The sequence below is a fragment of the Triturus cristatus genome, chromosome 2_2 (genome assembly GCF_964204655.1).
Source record: "Triturus cristatus chromosome 2_2, aTriCri1.1, whole genome shotgun sequence".
In the NCBI taxonomy this organism is placed as follows: domain Eukaryota; kingdom Metazoa; phylum Chordata; class Amphibia; order Caudata; family Salamandridae; genus Triturus; species Triturus cristatus.
In genome coordinates this window covers 75950430-75971557 of record NC_140582.1, presented here as the reverse complement: position 1 = coordinate 75971557, position 21128 = coordinate 75950430, and the positions used below count along the sequence as shown (strand labels likewise).

Genomic DNA, 21128 nt, shown 5'->3' with positions numbered 1-21128 from the left:
AGTTCGGACGCAAATTGGGGGTGAAGCCCATGCAAGCTATGTTGAACATCTATGTAGCCAAATGCACCTCTATTGCATTGTATGGTGCTGATTTGTGGGGAATTAAAAACATCTCCGATTTACAGGTTGTAGAAGACAGATTTTTAAAATCTTTACTATCCCTCCCCTGCTCAACATCGGGCTATATCGTCCACCAAGAACGTGGGATAGACTACCTAACGGACCGCATAGCTATCGCCCCACTCTTGAAATGGATTTCAATTTGGCTAAACCCTGAACTAGAACTGAATCACGCGATCTTAAAAGATTGCCTATCTTTAGAGCATGGTAAAACTATCCCGTGGTTGAATTATATCAAGTATCTAGCCAGGCATTTGGGCCGACCTGAATTATTTGAAAATCCAAGTAATATAGTAAAGGGCGATTTAAAATGGGCTAAAGTCACCCATAAACAGAGGGCAATGCTAATAAGGGAAGAAAAGGAGTTACTCAAACCCACAGTAAGGGCTCATCAGTTGATTATCACATCTAACAGTTTAGAGCCTTACCTGGGTATCGTTAATAATATGAACCATCGCTTTTTGTTAACTAGGTTCAGAATGAACAAATTCCATCTCCTACTTACTGACTCCCCTGGCTGGACGAAGGAGAGGGATCTGGGGATCTGTTCATGCGACAGATTTTCCATTAAAGACACCACGCACTTCATCTTCTTTTGTAGCCACCTGTCTTTAATCCGCAAAAAGCACATTATTCCTCTTATAAAAAACAAAGGATTTAGACAGGTAAAACCAGCACTCATGTATCTTCAGATGTTGGGTTCTCCTTGGGACATATTTAACATAGCTACTTTTTTAGTAATCTCAAGGAGGCTGAGGAAAAAAATCTCATGGTTATAGTGTATATTATCTCTGAATTTTGACTAAATTTTATTTTTCCTTATTAATATGTTTGTAATTTTATGTCAAATGTTTTTATAATGGTTGTATTGTTTTATGTACATTGTACTTTTATGGTTTTTGCTATGAACCGAATAAAGTAACTCTGACTGACTGACTGAACACTAACTTGCATCCCCGTGACAAACAAAAGACAGAGATAATCCAAACTGTATATTGGCATTGGAAATGTAAAATCTAGTGCAATGTGTGCACATCACCATTAAGAAATGCACATGTACCACATTCCAGATGCACTATAGCGTAATGTTTCTGCGCATATAACAACTGAAGATCTCCTACACAAACCGCAAGTCAGCACGGCATCTGACTGCAGTGAGTACTGATGAACATAAATTGCCTTTGGGAGATAAGTATAAACGATGACTTAAAATGGCCGTGCACCTAAATCATGTCTTCCCAATCTAAAAAGAAGACCATTACGTGCGACGTCTCTACCAGAGCATAATGTCGTGAGCGGGCGTTAGTACGTCATTCCAGAGATGACGTACTAACGCCCGCTCACGATAATGCAGCTAAAGATCCGTACACTGCACCCAAATGAATTAGTATGCTGCCAACGGCTAACTAGAACGGCTGTCCCACAATATGGTAAAATCACAAAAAATAAAGTACTCACAACACTCCTTTGCAACTGAAATATAAATGCAGTAGTATCAGTAAAAGCATATGAATTACACACAAGCTCGATCGTGCTGTGAACCGTTTCCTTCACAAGACCGCACCACCAGGTACACTCATGCCCAGAATGTCCACCATTGCACGGTTTCTTTAGCATGTCAGGGTCCAAGCAAGCTTGTCGCCAACTTTGTAAGGAAATTGCTAACATCAGATTCCTTTAGCTGTATACTTTATTTTACTGAAACCTTGACACAGCATCTGGGCACTAACCACACCATGCCGCCTGGCAGCCTATCTTCAACTGCAGTCATCCACCAAAGATTCCGCATCAGAACCAACTAACATCATAATACCAGTGGCACAGATGTGCCTTGTAAGCTTTATACACAAAACCCATGTCATGGCAAGACATCACAACAATAGTTTTAAAATGCAGACTTAGCAACCAATTTAGCAGAACAGATCTACTACTATGCTGCTCCGTCTTGACAATTTCTTTGTGGCAGGGCTTTAAACAAGCCTTTGCAATGCAATCGGTTTCGCCTTTGGGACCTTATATGTATTTAGCTATGCAGAACATTAGCCTGGGTGCTGAAACATCTACTGTTCTTTAATACGAAGGAAAAGTAAGCACCAAACTGCGTGACACGTCAGGTATGGGAACACATGGAAAGAAATACTGCCTTTCAGTGGGAAATGGTATAGTCCAAAGCTCTGTTTTTAATATATAAAATCAGGGCCTTCGGTGTTCATATCACTGAAAATACAGGATTTGGAAAAAATAATACTGTCTAGGGTGCTTGTAGAAGACAGTTTCTATGGACTAGAATCTAGAAAATGCTAAAGTGATTCTGGTATTTTACTGACCTCAGCTGGTCGTTTTCTATCAAGAAAGTTAAAAAGAGACAGTTGCCAGATTTTTTTTTCAAAAGAAAGTCCCTCATCAGAAAGCAATTCTGGTATTTTACTGACCTCTACTGGTCGTTTTCTATCAAGGCAGTTAAATAGAGGCAGTTTAACAAGCAGAAAGGAATTCTTGTATTTTACTGGCCTCTACTGGTCGTTTTCTATCAAGACAGTTAAATAGAGGCAGTTGAACAGAAGAAAAAGTCCATAAGCGGAAGAATACAAGTCCTAAGGCTATTCTCTAGAGCCCACAAAGTACATACACATATAAGTATATACTTAAGTATATATAAGAGGTCTTGAATGCTCGACCTAAAAAAAAAATGTATTAGCTGAGGCCCAGATTTCGCATTGGGTTTGCAACACTTTTTGGGCACAACCCCAAAGCAAAGTCTCATTTGTTAAATCTCGTAGTGCGATTAAATGTACTCTTGATATACCTGATGAACATATGTGTGAGGTCGTAAAATCTGAGGTCACTTCCTGTGATGCGATGTCACGCACCGTGCCGCCAGGCACTGTGATGGCACGTGCCTTGATGTCACTTGCATACTGCTGAACTTGGTTAGTCCCCCACTTCGTTTTTTAGGACTTGTACCCTGCACATGGGTATATTATTGTTTCAAAAATCCGAGCACTAATATTTTCCATTCGTGAACACCTCTAATTGGATTCTGAACCATCCGAAATTAAGTATTTAGATCTTGCTTTCAATCCCTAAATTAGTTAACTTTGACTGCTTGACCTAGCTGTCCTCGGGGAGCCAATTACGCCAAAGAGATAAGCTGGTTATCCAACTAAATGCATCAGTACCTGGATCTCTGGCTGGTGTTAAGCGGCAGTACCCTCGAGGAACACTGCCTAGTAGCCACTGACTGTCGCAGGATCCGCTCATGCAAAAGACAAGCTAATCAGCTCACGACACGTGTCACAAATGAGAAATTAAATACACGTGAAAGCTCGCAAATCTGGATATGTCTCGGGCAACCGGAACTTATTAAGTGTTACATTTGCATGACTACATTTGCCCACATACTGATCATCCTCTTGTAGATATCGTGCTTTTCGAAATATTACTGACCTTATCTGAAGCCGAACGGGACATTTTCCCCACCGGCTGTATCAATATTAAGTGTTCTAGGTGAGAAGCCAGGGGAGTGTTGGTGTTGCACGTAAGCTCGGGGGCACACGGCTTCCGCTTTTGCGATCAGTGCGAACAAGGATGTAGCTAAAGGGGCTGTAGGCAGCGGGTGCTCTAACGAACTTGCTCAGAACAGTGATTACTATTCACTTGAACATGCGTGCACGTAGCTGCATGAGCCTTCGTGAGATGTATACCCATTTCCTGTAAAAACAAAAGAAAGACTAAATAAGAAAAGAGGCTAAATGCCTGCTTGTAGCCGTCTTTCACATAGCTGCCAAGGTTTCAGGTTCTATGTCAGGACCGGAGGCTCCGATTATGCTTCTCAATTTTCTTTACTGAAAATTCTCAGCAGCCAATCATGTAAAGTAAAACAAATAAATACACTACAATACCCATAAACACCAGTGGGTATCACGTGACAACCATAGAGAGGACCCCTATATAAGGCATACAAGAGAATACCATATCCTCTTTCTTTGCTGCTCCGCAGCCAGTTAAGTGCATTACTTCCTTATTTTACGTTACTTGCGCTATGTTACTCTGAGATTGTATGCGCTTGCTCTTATAGTTATAAGTGTTACGTTTTATTGCCATTTCATACGTGCCACGCGCGCTCCTTGATTTTCAGGTTGTTTGCCATTTTAGACGCTTCTTGTGTCATTTGCCTGACGCGCGCTCTTACCGCTGGTTTATTTGGCTTCTTGATTGGGCATTGGGAGCATGTTTCGCCTCCCGGACCGGGCGCCGTGCGCCCGAGTTCAATTTGTGGAGCGGGAGACGGAGGTGGGGACGCTCGTCCTTCGGACGCGTAGTCCTCTTTCTGGTGCAATTCTCGGGCCGTTCCGCGCATGCGCGCGGCCATTTTGGATCCGATTACGGTGATTTTTGCCGTTTTTTCCTCACACGAATTTCGGATTCACTTAGAGCGCAGGGGCAGCGCTGTCAGTGCCCTTCACCCACCAATTGTTTCCAGACCTCCAATGACGCTCAGGCTTATAGTGTTGTGCCTTGGGCTGTATACTTACGCATAGGCTCTGCCTAGAGTGGGTTAATAGGCAAGCCCTCCCTCCACATTCAATCAGTTAATGTACACAGTGTTTTTCCAACATTTTTGTACTGCTGTGGCTTGCTTGGGGTTCACCACTCCCCCTTATTAATTCACTGTCTGCGCCTCGTTCCTTCAGGCTCCTCTTTTTGCGCAAGACAGTGGTTATTTGCTCCATACTTATCCTCTGGTGGGTATATCTGTCTCTACTCCAGTGACATAATGTCTGAATATTATTATGAAGAGGAATATTATGAGGACGACCCTTCGGGGTCATTGGAGCATGAGCTCGTAGAGGCTCTTGATGAGGGAGTCCAGCACTCTGTCAATAAGGCCATGGTCAAGGCTATTGAGCCTTTAAAGCGCCATTTATGTCATTATGCCCTAAAACAAGGATGGCTTCCTGGGTCTTCGTCATATTCTTCTGCAAGCAAAAGTTCAAAGAATCCACATTCTTCAGATTTTGCCAAATTGGCTAAAAACCTTTCCACTGACCATTCTTATGGTTGTTCTTCCAAGGACGCTTCTTCTAGTTCGCCCCTCAGAGATGATGGCAATTCCTCCTCTGATATACCCTCTGAGCCGGAGGCTTCTCCTCTCCCAGCTAAGAAGAAACGCAAAGAGCGTTTTGTGGATGCTCCTACCCATCCGCATTTACTTACCTTTGATCCCACTGCAATTGTTCATCCAAACTCCTCATCTTGGCTTCCCTCTACGGAGGTTGCTGAGTATGTGCAGTCCCACCTGCATCAAGCTTTTCCACAGGATGTCCGTGCACGCTTGCGTTCCGAATGCCCCAGACCTGATTTGGCAGACAAGGTCGCGGACACTCCAGAAGTGGACCCCTCTATGCTCACCTATTTGAAGAAATATACCAAGAATCCCAAAAAGGGAATCGACCGGGCATGGCGTTCCTGCCAAGACAAACTACTCGATTTAACTGGTCCCCTTACTAAAATTTTGGATTTAGGATTCAAGTCTAAGGCATTTGGACAAATTATTGATCCTGACGACCTGATAGGCTGGGCTCAACGAGCCATCTGTCACTTGGGCAATGCCAATTGTGCCATGTCCTGTGAGCGCCGCCGCTCTATTCTATTGAAACTTGACCCAAAGTTGGCGGAATTGTCTACCTCTGAGGCTGGTCCTTTAGCACAAGGTCTCCTTTTTGGACAACCATTTTTGAAAGACCTAACTAAGTTTGTCGCTACATTTAGCGGCCTTGATAAGGCACAGGGTTCACTAAAGCGGGCTTTTCGTCCGGTTTTTGGCCGGGCCGGACGACAATGGGGGCGGTAGTTCGGCCGCGGTTATCAAAAAAGCGCCCAGCGGGGGTATAATACCGCCCGTGGCAAATTTCAAGACTCCTCCGCCTTCTATCCAACGCGTGGTTCCCGCAACAACAACCGGAAAGGTCGTTATGGAGGCAACCAGGGAGGTCAACGTGATGCCCCCACCTCAGGTGAGCCTACTTCCTTTCTCCGATGTTCAATTGGGGGGCATGATTTAATTTTTTCTCCACAATTGGCAAAAATCTCGCAGGATGCGTGGATCCTGGAATCAGTGCAGGGTTACAAGATAGAGTTCTTTCATCCCCCCTCTCAATCCCTCCCTCCTGGTTCACTGACTTTTTCCCTTCAAGATCAAGATTTCATTTCCAGCGAAATCGAGTCTCTTCTTCAAAAAGGGGCCATAGAGCGGACGGCCCGCCATCCTCAGGGTTTCGTCAGCAACGTCTTCCTCGTTCAGAAGAAGGGGGGTGGATCCAGGCTTGTTTTAAATCTCAAGGATTTCAATGGAGGGGTTGTATATCGTCACTTCAAGATGGAGGGAATCCATCTTCTCTGCGATCTTCTTCAGGAAGGGGACTGGATGGTCCGCTTGGATCTAAAAGATGCCTATCTGTCAGTGCCCATTTACAGTCCTCATCGTCGATTTCTTCAATTCCAATGGCAGGGAACTTGGTACGAGTACAAAGTCCTTCCTTTCGGCCTCTCGTCAGCACCCTGGTGCTTCACAAAACTTCTGAGGCCTGTAGTCGAGTTTCTTCGAGCCCGGGGGGTTCGCCTCATCATTTATTTGGACGATATTCTCATCATGGGTCGGACTACTCCTCTAGTCATGGAACATCTTGCTTGGACGATAGATCTATTACAGAATCTGGGCTTCTTGGTCAACCCTCAGAAATCGGTGTTGATTCCGTCTCCGTCTGTCGAGTTCCTAGGATTTCTTGTCAACTCCTCATGCCCAATCAGAAGATCAGATCAATCAAGAGAGAATTGAGGTTGATTTTGCACAAGCAGATTGTGTCCTTGAGATCGGTAGCCCGGATCGTCGGCTTGTTAGCTTCCTCTATCCAAGCGATCTTCCCGGGTCCCCTTCATTACCGAGCGCTTCAACGACTCAAGATCCGTCATCTCCAGAAAGACCTCAAGTATTCCGATCAGATTCCTCTCACAGAGGAGGCGAGGTGGGAGATGTTATGGTGGCTAGAGCACATGGAGTCTTGGAACGGTCGAGCCCTATTCGGAACAACTCCGGAAGAGGTGATCGAATCCGATGCCAGTCGGTGGGGTTGGGGAGCCCATTGCGGTCCGGTGTCCATGGGCGGTCGGTGGTCTCCGGAAGAATTAAATCTCAACATAAATCGTCTGTAACTCCTGGCGGGTTCCTTTGCAATTCGCTGCCTTTCTCCTCGTCAGACGAATTGTTGCATTCTTCTCCGCATGGACAATGTGTCAGCGGTTCGTTATGTGAACAAGTTGGGCGGGACTCGGTCCCGACATCTGGCGGAGATTGCCAAGGACTTTTGGCACTTTTGCCTTCAAAACAAACTGTTTGTGGTGGCGGAGTATCTTCCCGGGTGCAGCAACCAAGTTGCCAATTGGAATTCCCGACATCTGAGGGATTTCAGCGATTGGAGGCTTCATCCTCGAGTGTTCCGGTTGTTGATACGCACATGGGGTCCTTGTCAGATCGATCTTTTTGCCTCCCGACTCAACACGCAACTTCCAGCATTCTTCAGCTGGCGTCCCGACCCGGAGGCTCTTGCAACGGATGCTTTTCTTCAGGTGTGGCCTCAGTCTCTATGTTATGCGTTTCCTCCGTTTGTCATGATTCCCAGGGTTTTGGCCCGAACCAAGTGTTATCAGTCGGAGTTGATTCTAGTCACTCCCCTTTGGCGGGCTCAGCCGTGGTTCCCAGTACTTCTGGAAATGTTATGTGCGGTCCCCCTTCTTCTTCCCCTTCGGTGGAATCTGTTGTTAGACCCACTCAAGTCCCCTCACCCTCTGATAACATCCGGCCAACTCTTGCTGGTCGCCTGGCGAATTTCGGGGATCGCTGTGAAGTCCCAGGCCTTTCGCGAGATGCTGCCCGATTTATCAATGAAGCTTGCTCACCCAACACACACAAGCGTTATGCCACAGCCTGGAAACAATGGTGTGATTGGTGCTCTCAACGGGAGGTGGATCCCGCTTTGGCGGATGTCTCCCTCGTAGTGAATTTTCTTGCATCCCTTGCTGCTTCTGGCCTCGCCTATCGCACGGCCAATAATTTCCGATCAGCCATTTCTGCGGGTCATGTACCAATTGATGGTAAACCGATTGGTGAACACCCTTTATTGGGTAAACTACTCAGGTGTATTCGATTGGTGAAACCACCTTCCTCTAAGTATTCGGAGCTTTGGGATGTTTCCACTGTCTTACGTTTTTTGGACGCCTGGCCGGATAATCAGTTTCTGTCTCGTAAACAACTTTCTGCTAAGTTAACTACGTTACTTTGTCTAGTGTCCTGCAAGCGAGTGCCCGATATCCGCGCTCTTGACCTTGCGGGTCGTAGTTTTTCTCCGGAGGGTGTCACTTTCTCGATCACCAGACGCACTAAATGTAACACCTCCTTTGTCACCTATCCCAGGTTTCCTGATAATCCTAAGCTTTGTGTGGTACAATGTATCCGGGATTATGAAGTAAGTACTGCCGGTTTTCGTCCTGATGTGGGGGGTCAATTGTTGATAGCTTTACAGAAACCTTTTCACCCAGTGACCCCAGCTACCCTAGCAAGATGGGTGCGTTGGCTCATGGGTGAAGCTGGTATTGATGTTTCCAGATTTGGTGCTCATTCGGCTCGTGGTGCTATGGCATCTAAAGCTTTTTCTGTAGGTGTCAGTTTGTTAGACATTATGAAGGCAGCAGATTGGTCATCTGATTCTACATTTAAGACTTTTTATTATAAACCAATTGTAAATATTGCTTCTGTTGTGGTGGCGCAGCTTTGAACAAGCATAATCGGAGCCTCCGGTCCTTACATAGAATTCAAAATTCGCGAACATACGTGACAAGAATTTTCAATTCTATTAAGGACACGGAGGCGAGGATTATTCCAGCCTTGATTCTGTACTATATTATATTATATTTCTGCCTTTTTGCTGTATATATTGCATTCTATGCTCCTATTGTTTTTTGCAACCCTTCCCATTGTTATTATATGTCCCTCTTACTGGGAGTGTGATATTACGGCTTGTCTTTTCCTTTCAGGTTCTGATCTCAAATGAGTTGCTTTTCGTCCTCGTTACTGGATTTGTTTTGCGTCTCTTCAGGAGAAGCTGTTCCATTGAAGCTGCCTTCAAGTCTCGTTCCTGCCCGTTGGCTGATGGATTTCCTTCCATATTTGGTTCTGCCTTTCAACTGTTTCCGGACGTCATCATGTGTTTTGCTTATTCTTGGACTTAACTGTTTATTTTTCCTACAAAGAAAGAGGATATGGTATTCTCTTGTTTGCCTTATATAGGGGTCCTCTCTATGGTTGTCACGTGATACCCACTGGTGTTTATGGGTATTGTAGTGTATTTATTTGTTTTACTTTACATGATTGGCTGCTGAGAATTTTCAGTAAAGAAAATTGAGAAGCATAATCCTCGCCTCCGTGTCCTTAATAGAATTGAAAATTCTTGTCATGTATGTTCGCAAATTTTGAATTGCCATGTGTGACGTTTTTATAATTTCAGTGAAATTAAGAGTGACATTTCAACGACTATGAATGACACTTTCTCGCGAGCAAAAATCATGCAATGAAGACGAGGGAAACTTCTAAATATCAGTAATTACAGCCATTTGAGCAACAAGAAACTCCAAGAATTTCTTCAAACTGCTGCGGAGCACCAGAAATGGAAGGACACTAACCCTAGTGCTCCCTCCTGTAACCTGACTGTACTGTAAACGAATGCATAACCATGATATTAAACAAGTTTTTCCGTAGCAGTACTTTATTAAAGTTCTGTGTACATATGCTGACACATGCACAGTTAAATACAACAAGCATTTGCAATGCAATAGGTCTCGCATTTATAAGAGTTTGAGCTATTGGCATTGTAAAATTACAATGCCTTTTATTTATGTTTTGGTTTTAAAACAAATAAAAGGCATTGTCATTTACAATGTCAGTAGCATAAACTCGCATAAAAGCAGTGTGTGGAGTGCAGCAGTGTGCGGCGTGCAGCAGTGTGCGGCGTGCAGCAGTGTGCGGGGAGCAGCAGTGTGTGGCGTGCAGCAGTGTGAGGCGTGCAGCAGTGTGAGGCGTGCAGCAGTGTGCGGCGTGCTGCAGTGTGTGGCATGCAGCAGTGTGTGGCGTGCAGCAGTGTGCGGCGTGCAGCAGTGTGTGGTGTGCAGCAGTGTTTTGTGTAGCAGTGTGAGGCATGCAGCACTGTGTGGCGTGCAGCGGCGTGCAGCAGTGTGCAGCGTGCAGCAGTGTGCGGCGTGCAGCAGTGTGCAGCAGTGAGTAATGCAGGAGTGTGCAGCAGTGTGTGGCGTGCAGCAGTGTGCGGCGTGCAGCAGTGTTTCGTGTAGCATTGTGCGGTGTTGGACTTAGCCCTTTTTGCCTTCCTCCTGTATTTTTTCTGACCTGTTGTTGGCTGTTTTATGACTCTGATCACCTTACCACTGCTGATCAGTGCTAAGGTGCATATGCTCTCCCTATGGTAAAATGTTGATGTTCATTGGTTTCCATGTTTGGCTTATTTGGTTTACTATCAGCCCCTAGTAAAGTGCACCAGGAGTGCCAGGGCTTGTAAATGCAAATGCTGCTGGTGGGCTTGCAGCACTGGTTGTGCCACCCACAGAAGCGGCCTATTAAAATGTGTCTAGGGTCTGCCATTGCAGAACCTGCGTGCAGTCTGGTACTGGCATGCTGACTACACAAGTGCACCTACTTGCCAGTCCCTAAACCTTCCCTTAACTACATATTAGTCACCCCTCTGGTAGGCCCAAGGGCAGGGTGCATTGTAGGCATAAGGTAGGACATGCCCGGATGTGTGTGGCATGTCCTAATAGTGAATTACAGCCATTTTCGTTTTTCACTATTGAAGGCTACCTGCTCTCCATAGGCCAGAATGGGCTGCTGGAATTATTACACTCTATAATCCCAGCGGACTCAGAGAGCATGGTAGAAAGTCAAGTTTAGTATGCCTGAACTCAGAATAATAAAATACTTGTTAGAATCCGGGGTCTCTGGTTGGCGCAGGTATGCACTTGCGACAAGCAGGGACCCTTTCCTCTAAGTCAGTGCAAAGGATCACCTCTTTAAAAATAACCCCTGCTCACCCTCTAGGTAACGTGGCGCGAGCAGTCAGGCTAAATTTCCAGAGGGCATATGGTTAAGCATTCAAGTTGTCCCACGCAATAATCACCTCCCCACCACACAAAGACACAAGGCTGTATTTCTGTAAAAATATAACTTTATATAAAGGATTTCTTGCAGGCAGGTTGCTCAAATACAGTTGTCTTGGTTACTCACAGTTCCAGTTACTTGCAAAGGCTTAAGGGCAATCCACAGGTCTTTAAATGGCACAGTTCTGATTAAAATGAAGTCTTTTAAGTGTTTATATGCTTCGTAGCGCTTTCAATCGCTTCGTACCGCTATTTCCAGCCGCTGTGCCGTTTCCCACGCTTTTCGCGTGAGGTACGCGACTACCGGCCTTGAACCACACGGGCCGTACTAAGCAAGGATGCGTCGAACGTGCGCTCGGCTTTGCGGCCCAAGTCCCACGCTTCTTGCGTGAGCGCTGATGCTGGCTTTAACGAAGGTTCGGTTCGAACTCTGCTGGTCCCAAGGCCCGTACGGTTCGAACCAAGGCAAAAGGACGTACGCTTCAAGCCCACTGATGTCAGCTGGTAGTACGGTTCAGACCAGGATGTTGCAGCAGCAGGTACGGCTCAAAACAACGAACCAGGCTTCAAGGCTGCAGAGGTAGGTACGGTCCGTACCTAGGCAAGTACGGGCCGTACGTTGATCGCGCTTGGCACAATACTGTCTAGAATTCACGGGGCAAAGCGGTTACGGTCCGTACGAAGGTTAGTACGGGCCGTAGAGGCACAAAATACCTTTTTCTTTGGGGGCAAATGTTCGCGGCAGTCTGCAGAGCTGTGCACGAGTGTCCCATGTCGCGTCTGGGTCCCGGCTCCTCCGTGGACCGGGATGCTTCGTGGGGGCACTCTTCAGCGGCAACACACATCCACCAACTAGGTCAGGAGTCGAGGGGCAGCCTGGGGGCAAGAACACAGCGCAGCGCGCTGTCGGCTTCGTCCGGTTGGGGCGAGCAGGGCCACACGTCTTCACGGTGATTTCTGCGGCCCGGGGGGAATGCAGAGCTCGATGCTCGGACAGGGGATCTCCTCCTCACTTTGCGAGCGACGGCTCACGGGGGTAGTTACTCACGTTGTTTAGGCTGGGGGGCCCTCACGGTGTTTACAGGCACTCCGGTGGCAGATGATCGCGTTGTTGGGGGGAGACCAGGGCACAAGGTCTCTCCAGAGTCAGCGGTGTAGGTTTACCCACGGCAGTCTCTTCTCCTAAAAGGGGGGGGTAGCGCCCACTGTTCCTGGGGCGCAGGTCAGGGGGCAAGTTCACACGCAAGCCCTTGGAGATTGTTTGTAAAAGCACAAGTTGAATTAAAGTGTTTTTCTGTAGTCTTTCCTTCTCCTTCCAGCAGACAGGCACCCACTGTAGGCCAGTCTCTCAGGCAGAGAGACAGTATTCCTCCTTCAGCTTCTCCAGGTCCTTCTCCTTCAGGCAGAGTTTCTTCTTGGCGCAAACAGGATCTGATTTCTTAGGAGCCAGGCTCCTACTTTTATAGCACAATTCTTTTGTTCTTTAGCGCCAGGGGGCCTGGGCCTGGCTCAGTCCAGTTCTGGAGCACTTTGTTATGGTGACTTTGCTCTTTCCTTTCAGCAGCAGGGCAGAGACATCAGCCGCTCCACAGGGGGCGGAGCCAGCTTTGTGGTGGCAGAGCACAGGTCTATTCAAGAGTCAAGGTGTACTCCCCCCACCCATCCTGGTGTAATCTCTCTACCCACCACCTGGCAGCCAGCCTGTCTCCTGGAATTCCCCAGCCCTGCTCCTTACTGTTGCTAGGCAGAACACAAACACACAGCGCAGAGGCGGACTGAATGGCCAGATCAGTAAATACTAACTTTCTAAAAGTAGTATTTATAAACGCAGGATATTAAAATAAACTTTACTAAAATAAGTATTTTATTATTCTGAGTTCAGGCATACTAAATATGACTTTCTACCATGCTCTATGAGTCCACTGGGATTACAGGGTGTAGTAATTCCAGCAGCCCATTCTGGCCTATGGAGAGCAGGTAGCCTTCAATAGTGAAAAACGAAAATGGCTGTAATTCACTATTAAGACATGCCACACACATCAGGGCATGTCCTACCTTATGCCTACAATGCACCCTGCCCTTGGGCCTACCAGAGGGGTGACTAATATGTAGTTAAGGTAAGGTTTAGGGACTGGCAAGTGGGTGCACTTGCGCAGTCAGCGCGACAGTACCAGACTGCGCACAGGTTCTGCAGTGGCAGATCCTAGACACATTTTACTAGGCCGCTTCTGTGGGTAGCACAACCAGTGCTGCAAGCCCACCAGCGGTATTTGTATTTACAAGCCCTGGCACTCCTGGTGCACTTTACTAGGGGCTGACAGTAAACCAAATGAACCAATCATGGACACCAATCAATGTATACATTTTACCATAGGGAGAGCATATGCACCTTAGCACTGGTCAGCAGTGGTCAGGTGCCCAGAGTCATAAAACAGCCAACAACAGGTCAGAAAAAATACAGGAGGAAGGCAAAAAGTTTAGGGATGACCCTGCAAAAAGGGCCAAGTCCAACACAACCCCCTTCCAGCCAAATAGCAGGGTAGACCAATCACCACCGTGATGGTCTTCCCTGCTTGGGGCGATAGAACAAGGACCTGGCCCGCAACTGCAGGGGCAGACTCCAGTTCTATGCCAATCTGAACCTATTGGACTCCCTCTGTCCATACTCTCAGGGCCCACCAAGCCAATCCCTGGGGAACCCTTCTCCTCACCTGTGGACACCACCTGTGCAGCACCTAACCTTAACTGGCCCACAGGTGTGTCCCAACAGACAGACAGCAAAATACTACAGTGGCCACTGACAGTAGTCAGGGATGAGACCCAGGCCGTATGCCTCTCAGGGCTCTCAATCCTCTGTGGCGCCAGGGAGCGGGGGGCAGTAGCCCCAGGTGCTTGGCACCCTTTGTCCATTCTCCCCCTTGTCAGGTCAGGTATGACATCCTGGCACTGACCCACCAGCCCCAGGACTGTACCCGGCGGCTGGACCTAAGACTGGGGTGGCCTCTCCCACACCCGGTCCTTCTCCTTGGGGCTCTGTACCCTCCCACCTGGAGTGGTACCCCCTTCCAGAATTGCCAGGGCACCTGGGGCAGGTGTCCTGCGCAATTCGCCCACCAGTTCAGGTGTTCTATCCTGCAACTGGGCGTCCAGGTCAGGGGGGACACCCTGAACCTGGCCCTCCAACCTAGGGTCTAAACCCTTCAGTTGAGCCGGGGTCAGAGGCGAGGACTCCCTCCCTCTGCACCCCCTTCCAGAGTACTGCCCACTCCCAACTGGCGGGGTACCCCCAGAAGCAACATGGGTCAGGACACTGATTACAGTAGTCCCACCCTCCAGGTCAGACAACACCTGAACCTGGCTTCCCAACCCTGGGACCAACCCATGTGGTTGAACGCTCGCCTGGCGCACCAGGACTTCCCGGGGAGCACGCATGCCCCCCCTGAGGGTGACACATAACTCATGTGTCATGTGACAGTCTGCCTGGCGCTGATCTCCCGACCCCTGTCCATCTGACAGTGCATGAAGATCCCCAGGACAGAAGTGGTGTCACCATGGTCATTCACTGGTGACGCAGCCCTTCTGGCTGGCCCCTGACCCACTGGTATTTCCACTGGGGACTCTTTCCCCCTCTCACCCCTCAATCTGGACCTCTGCACCCTCCCAACTGGAGCGGTACTGCCAGACACCAGAACTGATGGAGGCCTGCTTACAGACACTCCCAGCTCACCAGACACTAGGGGATCCCCCTCAACGGGCGGCCCATCAGGACAGCCTAGGCTCCCCGCCTGGTGTTCCCTTAAAGAACCATCCAGGCTCTGAGACTGGGTTTCGGGCACCTGGGGGCACGCAGCCCCACACTCACTCCTTCTCCACTGAGACAGGACGTGAGCCCCTACACCCCTCCCACTACCATGGGACCTAGGTGGGCTACTCTGCACCACTTCCACCACTCGGGGTTGGAAGATACCTGAGCCACTCCCCACGGGGTCACTCCCCAATGCCTCTCCAGACCCTCTGGAATCCACCAAAAGGTCTGCCTCCAATGTGAGTTCCCTGCGGTCAGAGAACTCACCCTCCCACAGGTGTTGGCCTAGCTCTGGAAAACAGGGACTTAAAATATGCTCTCCCACAATTGGATCACACAGCCCCCTAGCAGGGTTAACCAAACTAGCCTTCACCTTACCATCCAGTGCCTCACACACGTACTCCACACCACTCTCCTGAGACTGGCAAGACAGTATCTGACTGTCTCTGTCACACAACCCACACTCTTCTGGGCGGTCTTCACACTCACCTACCAGGACTTCAATTTTGGGGGAACCCCTCTCCCTGCGCCTCTCATCTAGAGTCAGTAGAGTGTCCCTCCCACCACGAGGACTATGAACCCCTGCGCCAGTTACCCTATTCCCTTCAGGGATACTGCGCACTACTGGAGCTACCTCATGCCCTTGAACCTCCTGGTGTGTGTTAACCCCCTCCTTCAAGTCAGGCGCCACATCTCTGGGTGTGCGTACTACTCTTTCAGTACTAGAGAATTCTATACTGCTGCCACCATCTGAGCTGGATTCCTCCTCCCACTCAGAAAAGCTCAATCTCTAAGCTACGCACCTTTCTTGCTGCTGGGCTGAGACACTCATGGCCTCAAGCCTCTTGAGCTCCATATCATATTTCTTCATTAGGAAGTCATGCTCCATCTGAATCTTTCTTTCTTCAAGAGCCATTTTCTTTTCTTCCAGAGCCAGCTTTCTGCTTTCTAGCTCCAATTGGCTTTTTAATTCCAGCTTTGCCAATAACACTTCGTGATCCCTGGCGGCCTGTCTGTCTGCCAGCTCCTCTGGCGACAGGCCTCTGCCAAAACTGCGAACGCTTTCCGCTGGTCTCAATGGTGTAACTTTCTCCGTTGCACCCCTTGATTCAATCCAGACTTTCAGCGCGGTTTTCTCTATGCTGTTTGGGCCCGGCATGACTCCAAACACAAGGGATCTTCTTCTCTTGGCAAGCAAAATAAAAAGTTCTGTGGCTCAAGCTACTGGACTGTCTTTCCCGTGCAATGGTGTTGGACAGGCCTCACAGACGGCTCGCTCCCTCCCCACTCGACAGGGCCCGAACTCCGGGCCACCTGGCATTTCCCCGCGACAAGCACCTGTACTCCGTCTCCCACCGGACCCTCTGCCCTCGGACCCCTACTCATCCCGGGGTCCAACCCCACCGGCTCTCCCGGCCGGGTCGAGCCGCCATCTTGGGCCCTGCACCACGCGGCCGCGTGGCCTCCCCTCGACCCTAACCCCGGGCCTGGCCGGCCCCGACATCCCGGCACCACCATCCACCCAGGAGGTGAGCGGACCACTTGGCAGGTCAATGGGAGACCGAAGTGTCAAGGGCTCTCCCCCGCCAGGTGCCGATCGCCCCCAGCTCCCCCAGGCACTGGCTCCACCCCCTGCTGGGTGTCTGGACACCTTCATCCCGGACCCTCCGACCTCCCAGTGCGAGGGTCCGGACATCAAAGGGCACCAGCCCTATAACTGAGGCAGCTCCGGAGCAGGAAGGCAGTTGTATCCTGGAGTCGAGAGACACCGAGTGAACTCAACCCTGACGGTCTACTGGCGCTGCCGTAGCCCGCTCTTGTGAACCATCGTCTTGCCTGCTGGCGCTGCCGCGGCCTTCTGCAACCTTCATCTTCCTGGGACCTGCTGGCGCTGCCGCGGCCCGTTGTAACGACCATCCTCACCGGGACCTGCTGGCGCTGCCGCGGCCTTCTGCAACAGTCATCTTCCTGGGACCTGCTGGCGCTGCCGCGGCCCGTTGTAACGACCATCTTCACCGGGACCTGCTGGCGCTGCCGCGGACCGTATATCTTCCGGGGACCGGCTGGCGCTGCCGCGGCCCGTTGTATCGACCATCCACACCGGGACCTGCTGGCGCTGCCGCGGCCCATACCACCTAACCACCAAGCTCGAGGATTGTGAGCTCATCATCATCACATCCGCACTACCTGATTGGTAAATAGACTGTCCCGCTACCCCCTTCCCTACCTTGCGAGACTCTAATCGAGGGGACCCCTGAGTCCAGACCTCCTTGTACCATTTAACCGTACCTTAAATAAGTGCTTATAAAGAACACTGAACCTTATCCGTGTGTGATATCTGTCTGTGGGGGGGAAGTTACTTGTCTGTACGATCGCTGGAGACGGCTCTCCCCGGAGACCTCTCCTCCTGACCCCGGCCGACCCTCCCGGTCCGTCTACCTTTTCTAACATTGGTGGCCAGCGGCGCGATCCGAATCAACGCGTAATCGTACAGAGAGTAGCTCACCCCACGACAAAGCACGATGTCGACCAAAGATAGCAGCTCCACCGAGAAGTTCCAAATGGAAAAATTAGAAGAATACAACCACCGCGAACTGAGACAATTTTGCATAGAACTTGGCATTGCTACCACCGGCCTGAGCACCAAGGATGATCTGAAGCGCGCCCTTGAATCGTGGACAGAAACTGGGGTCGCAGGACCCTCCGACCAAAGCAGCGTCACACCAGACCAAAACAGCATCACACCAGAGGGGAACGCCACGGCTCCCGAGGAGCGGGGAACGGGCCCCTCACAGGAGGAGATCCGAGAAAGAGACAGAGTCAGACTACACGAATTAGAGATGGCACGACTCAAAATGGATGGGGAGCTCAAGTTAGCTGAACAGAAACTCAACCTCGAGCACATGCGGCTTCGAAATGAACGAGAAGAGAAGCAGAGACAGAGAGAGCTGGAGGAGAAAAAAATAACGCTCGAGCACGAGCGCCAACTAGCGGAGATAGAACTTCGGAAACAGCATAAAGAACTGGGGGTACCTGAGCGACCACACACCCCGGGGCCAATTGAAAAAAAAGTTCATATCCCCAAGGACGTTGTCCGCGAGTATGTCCGAGAAGACGACATACAACAGTGGTTTAAAGCCTATGAGATCGCAATGACCTCCCACCGAATCGACCGGAGTGACTGGGGGGCCGGACTTTGGGGGAGATTTATCAACGAGGGTCGCGATGCCCTGCTGCAGCTCCCCGATCACCAAATGTCGTCCTACGACCATATGAAGGCTGCCCTCCTCACCCGCTACGGCCTCACGCCCGAGATGTACCGCCAGAGGTTCAGAGATTGCACCCGGATCCCAGGTACAACTTGGGTGGAATACGTGAACTATTTCAGCCGGGCCTTCGAGGGGTGGATCAAGGGAAGTCAGGTCACCACCTACGAACAACTCTTCAACCTTATGGTATGGGAGCACCTGTCAAACAACTGTTTCGTCGAGCTCAGGCAGCACCTACTCGACAGTAAGCTGACTGACCCCCGGCAGCTCGCCGCCGAAGCTGACCGGTGGGAAAGCACCCGAGTGGGCCGGAAGGGGCCACACGACCAGAACAGAAGCAACCAAGGCCAGCACCGTCCTCGGGGAGGAGGAGGGGGCCAGGGGCGAGGGAGAGACGCCTTACCAGCAACACCCGTGGCCAGCACCCCGCCTTCGGCCGGCCGGGGCAACCCCCCGTTGCGACCTGGGTACCGAGCCAACGTCACGTGCCACCGGTGCCAGCGACTAGGCCACTACGCCAACGATCCGAACTGCCCGCTAAACCAAACCCCCAAGCCCCGCCAGGTAGCTGCCGCTGCTCTGGGGGAAGAGCAGTCATCGGAGGGACCCGAGGAGTATGAGCCGGACCATCCAGGGTGGGAACCGGCCGCCATGGTCCTGGCATGCTTAGGGGGAAGAGACCTGGTTCCGCGGGCTCCCCTACCCGCCAACACCAGAAAATACGGTCAGTGGGTGACCATTAATGGACAGAGAGCCGAGGCCTTGCGTGACACCGGCGCCAGCGTGACGGCCGTCCGCTGTCACCTGGTGAAGCCCGAGCAGATCCTGCCGAACATTCTCTGCCCCGTCCGCTCGGCAGACAACTCTGAAAGCATGTGTAAGATGGCCTGCGTCCCGTTTGAATGGGGAGGGGTCTCCGGCCTACTGAAGGTGACGGTCCGGGACGATGCCCCCGTGGACTGCCTCCTGGGGAATGACCTCGAGAGTTCCCTGTGGGCCACCGTCGAGAGAAGAGAGCACTTGGGGATGCTGGGCCTCCCGGACTGGGCTTGCATAACCACCCGATCCATGGCCGCCCGTGCCACCCCCCGAGCAGAGGAAACCGAATGGCCGGCACCTCCGCCCCCGGTTGCCCCCGTAGAGGATAACGGCGAGTCCGACCTCCCGGACCCGACTACCGAAGAAGACGCGCAACCCCAGGACCTTCCGGATCTGGCTCAGTGGCGGCAAGAAGGGGGGCCCACCCAAGAACAGTTCCGCCAGGAACAAAAGACCTGTCCCTCCCTCGAGGGACTCCGCCAGCAAGCCAGCGCCCAAAACGCCGGGGACACCACCGGGACCCACTGGGTCTACTGGGATAACGACCTGCTCTACAGCAAGCAAAGAATCGCCGAGCTGGGCGCCGGTCGAGTTCTGGTGGTACCGCTCCGCTTCCGAGACTTTCTGCTCAACCTAGCCCACTATGTCCCCCTGGCTGGACACCTGGGCCAGGATAAAACGTACAGTCGCCTGGTGACCCACTTTTTCTGGCCGAAAATGAGGAATGACGTCCTGAACCACTGCCGCTCGTGCCCCACATGCCAAGCCAGCGGGAAGAGTGGCCGGAAGCTGAAGGCCCCTCTACAACCCTTCCCGGTGGTCACCACCCCGTTCGAGAGGGTGGGGATAGACATTGTGGGACCTCTGGACCCCCGCACGGCACAAGGACACAGGTTCATCTTGGTACTAGTGGACCATGCCACCCGCTACCCCGAGGCGGTGCCCCTACGGACAGTGACCGCTCCAGTGGTTGGCCGGGCCCTGATGGGGATCTTCTCCCGAGTAGGCTTCCCCCGAGAAGTCGTCAGCGACCGAGGTACGAATTTCATATCAAAATACATGAAGTCCCTCTGGCAACAATGCGGGGTCACCTACAGATTCACGACCCCCTATCACCCCCAAGGGAACGGACTGGTGGAGCGTTTTAACCGCACTCTCAAAGGGATGATTGGGGGATTGGAAGAGCCTCTCCGTCGCCAGTGGGATGTACTGCTCCCGTGCCTTCTCTTTGCCTACCGGGAAGTTCCCCAGAAGTCCCTCGGTTTTAGCCCCTTTGAACTCCTATACGGACACCCTGTGCGAGGGCCCCTCAGCCTAGTCAAGGAAGGTTGGGAGATGGCCCCCCTAACGACCCCTCCAGACGTTTTCAAATACATCCTGGCCTTACGAAACCAGACCCGGCGCTTCCGGGAGATGGCCAAGGCGAACCTCGAGGCCAGCCAGGAGGACATGAAGAGGTGGTATGATCACAATGCCTCCTCCGTTGAATTCGAACCTGGGCAGCAAGTATGGGTGATGTCCCCCACCGAACCATGTGCCCTGCAAGATAAGTGGACGGGGCCCTTCAAAGTGGTCGAGCGCAAAAGCCCCGTCACTTACCTCATCGACATGGGGTCCTCCCGGAACCCCCTTCGGGTCCTCCACACCAACCGGCTCAAACCGCACTTTGTGCGCTCCGAACTAAGCCTCCTGATGGCTACGGACAGTGGCACAGAAGAAGACTCCGAACCCCTCCCGGATCTCCTGAAGACTCAGGAGAAGGACGGCTCCGTGGACGGGGTCCGGCTCTCTGACGCCCTCACTTTGGAGCAACGCCAGGACTGCCGGGACCTCCTGCTGCAGTTCGCTGCCCTGTTCTCCCTCACCCCCGGGGTCACCCCCTGGTGTTTGCACGACGT

At 51.0% G+C, this 21128-nt stretch overlaps 1 protein-coding gene across 6 annotated transcripts in view; it reads right to left on the bottom strand.

Moving 5' to 3' along the window:
* LOC146861884 (uncharacterized) overlaps positions 1 to 21128 on the bottom strand; it is a 349732-nt gene that overhangs the window by 111034 nt on the left and 217570 nt on the right. For 2 of the 6 annotated variants that reach the window (XM_085641059.1, XM_085641060.1), the window contains exon 1: positions 3568 to 3755. The exons of 2 other annotated variants lie outside the window; for them this stretch is intronic. In XM_085641059.1, the coding sequence (XP_085497185.1) occupies positions 3568 to 3591 (24 nt within the window). In that variant the 5' untranslated portion in view covers positions 3592 to 3755. Of the gene's footprint in view, positions 1 to 3567; positions 3758 to 21128 lie in introns of those variants that run through there. 2 more of the 6 variants (XM_085641058.1, XM_085641057.1) reach the window with 2 other exon arrangements.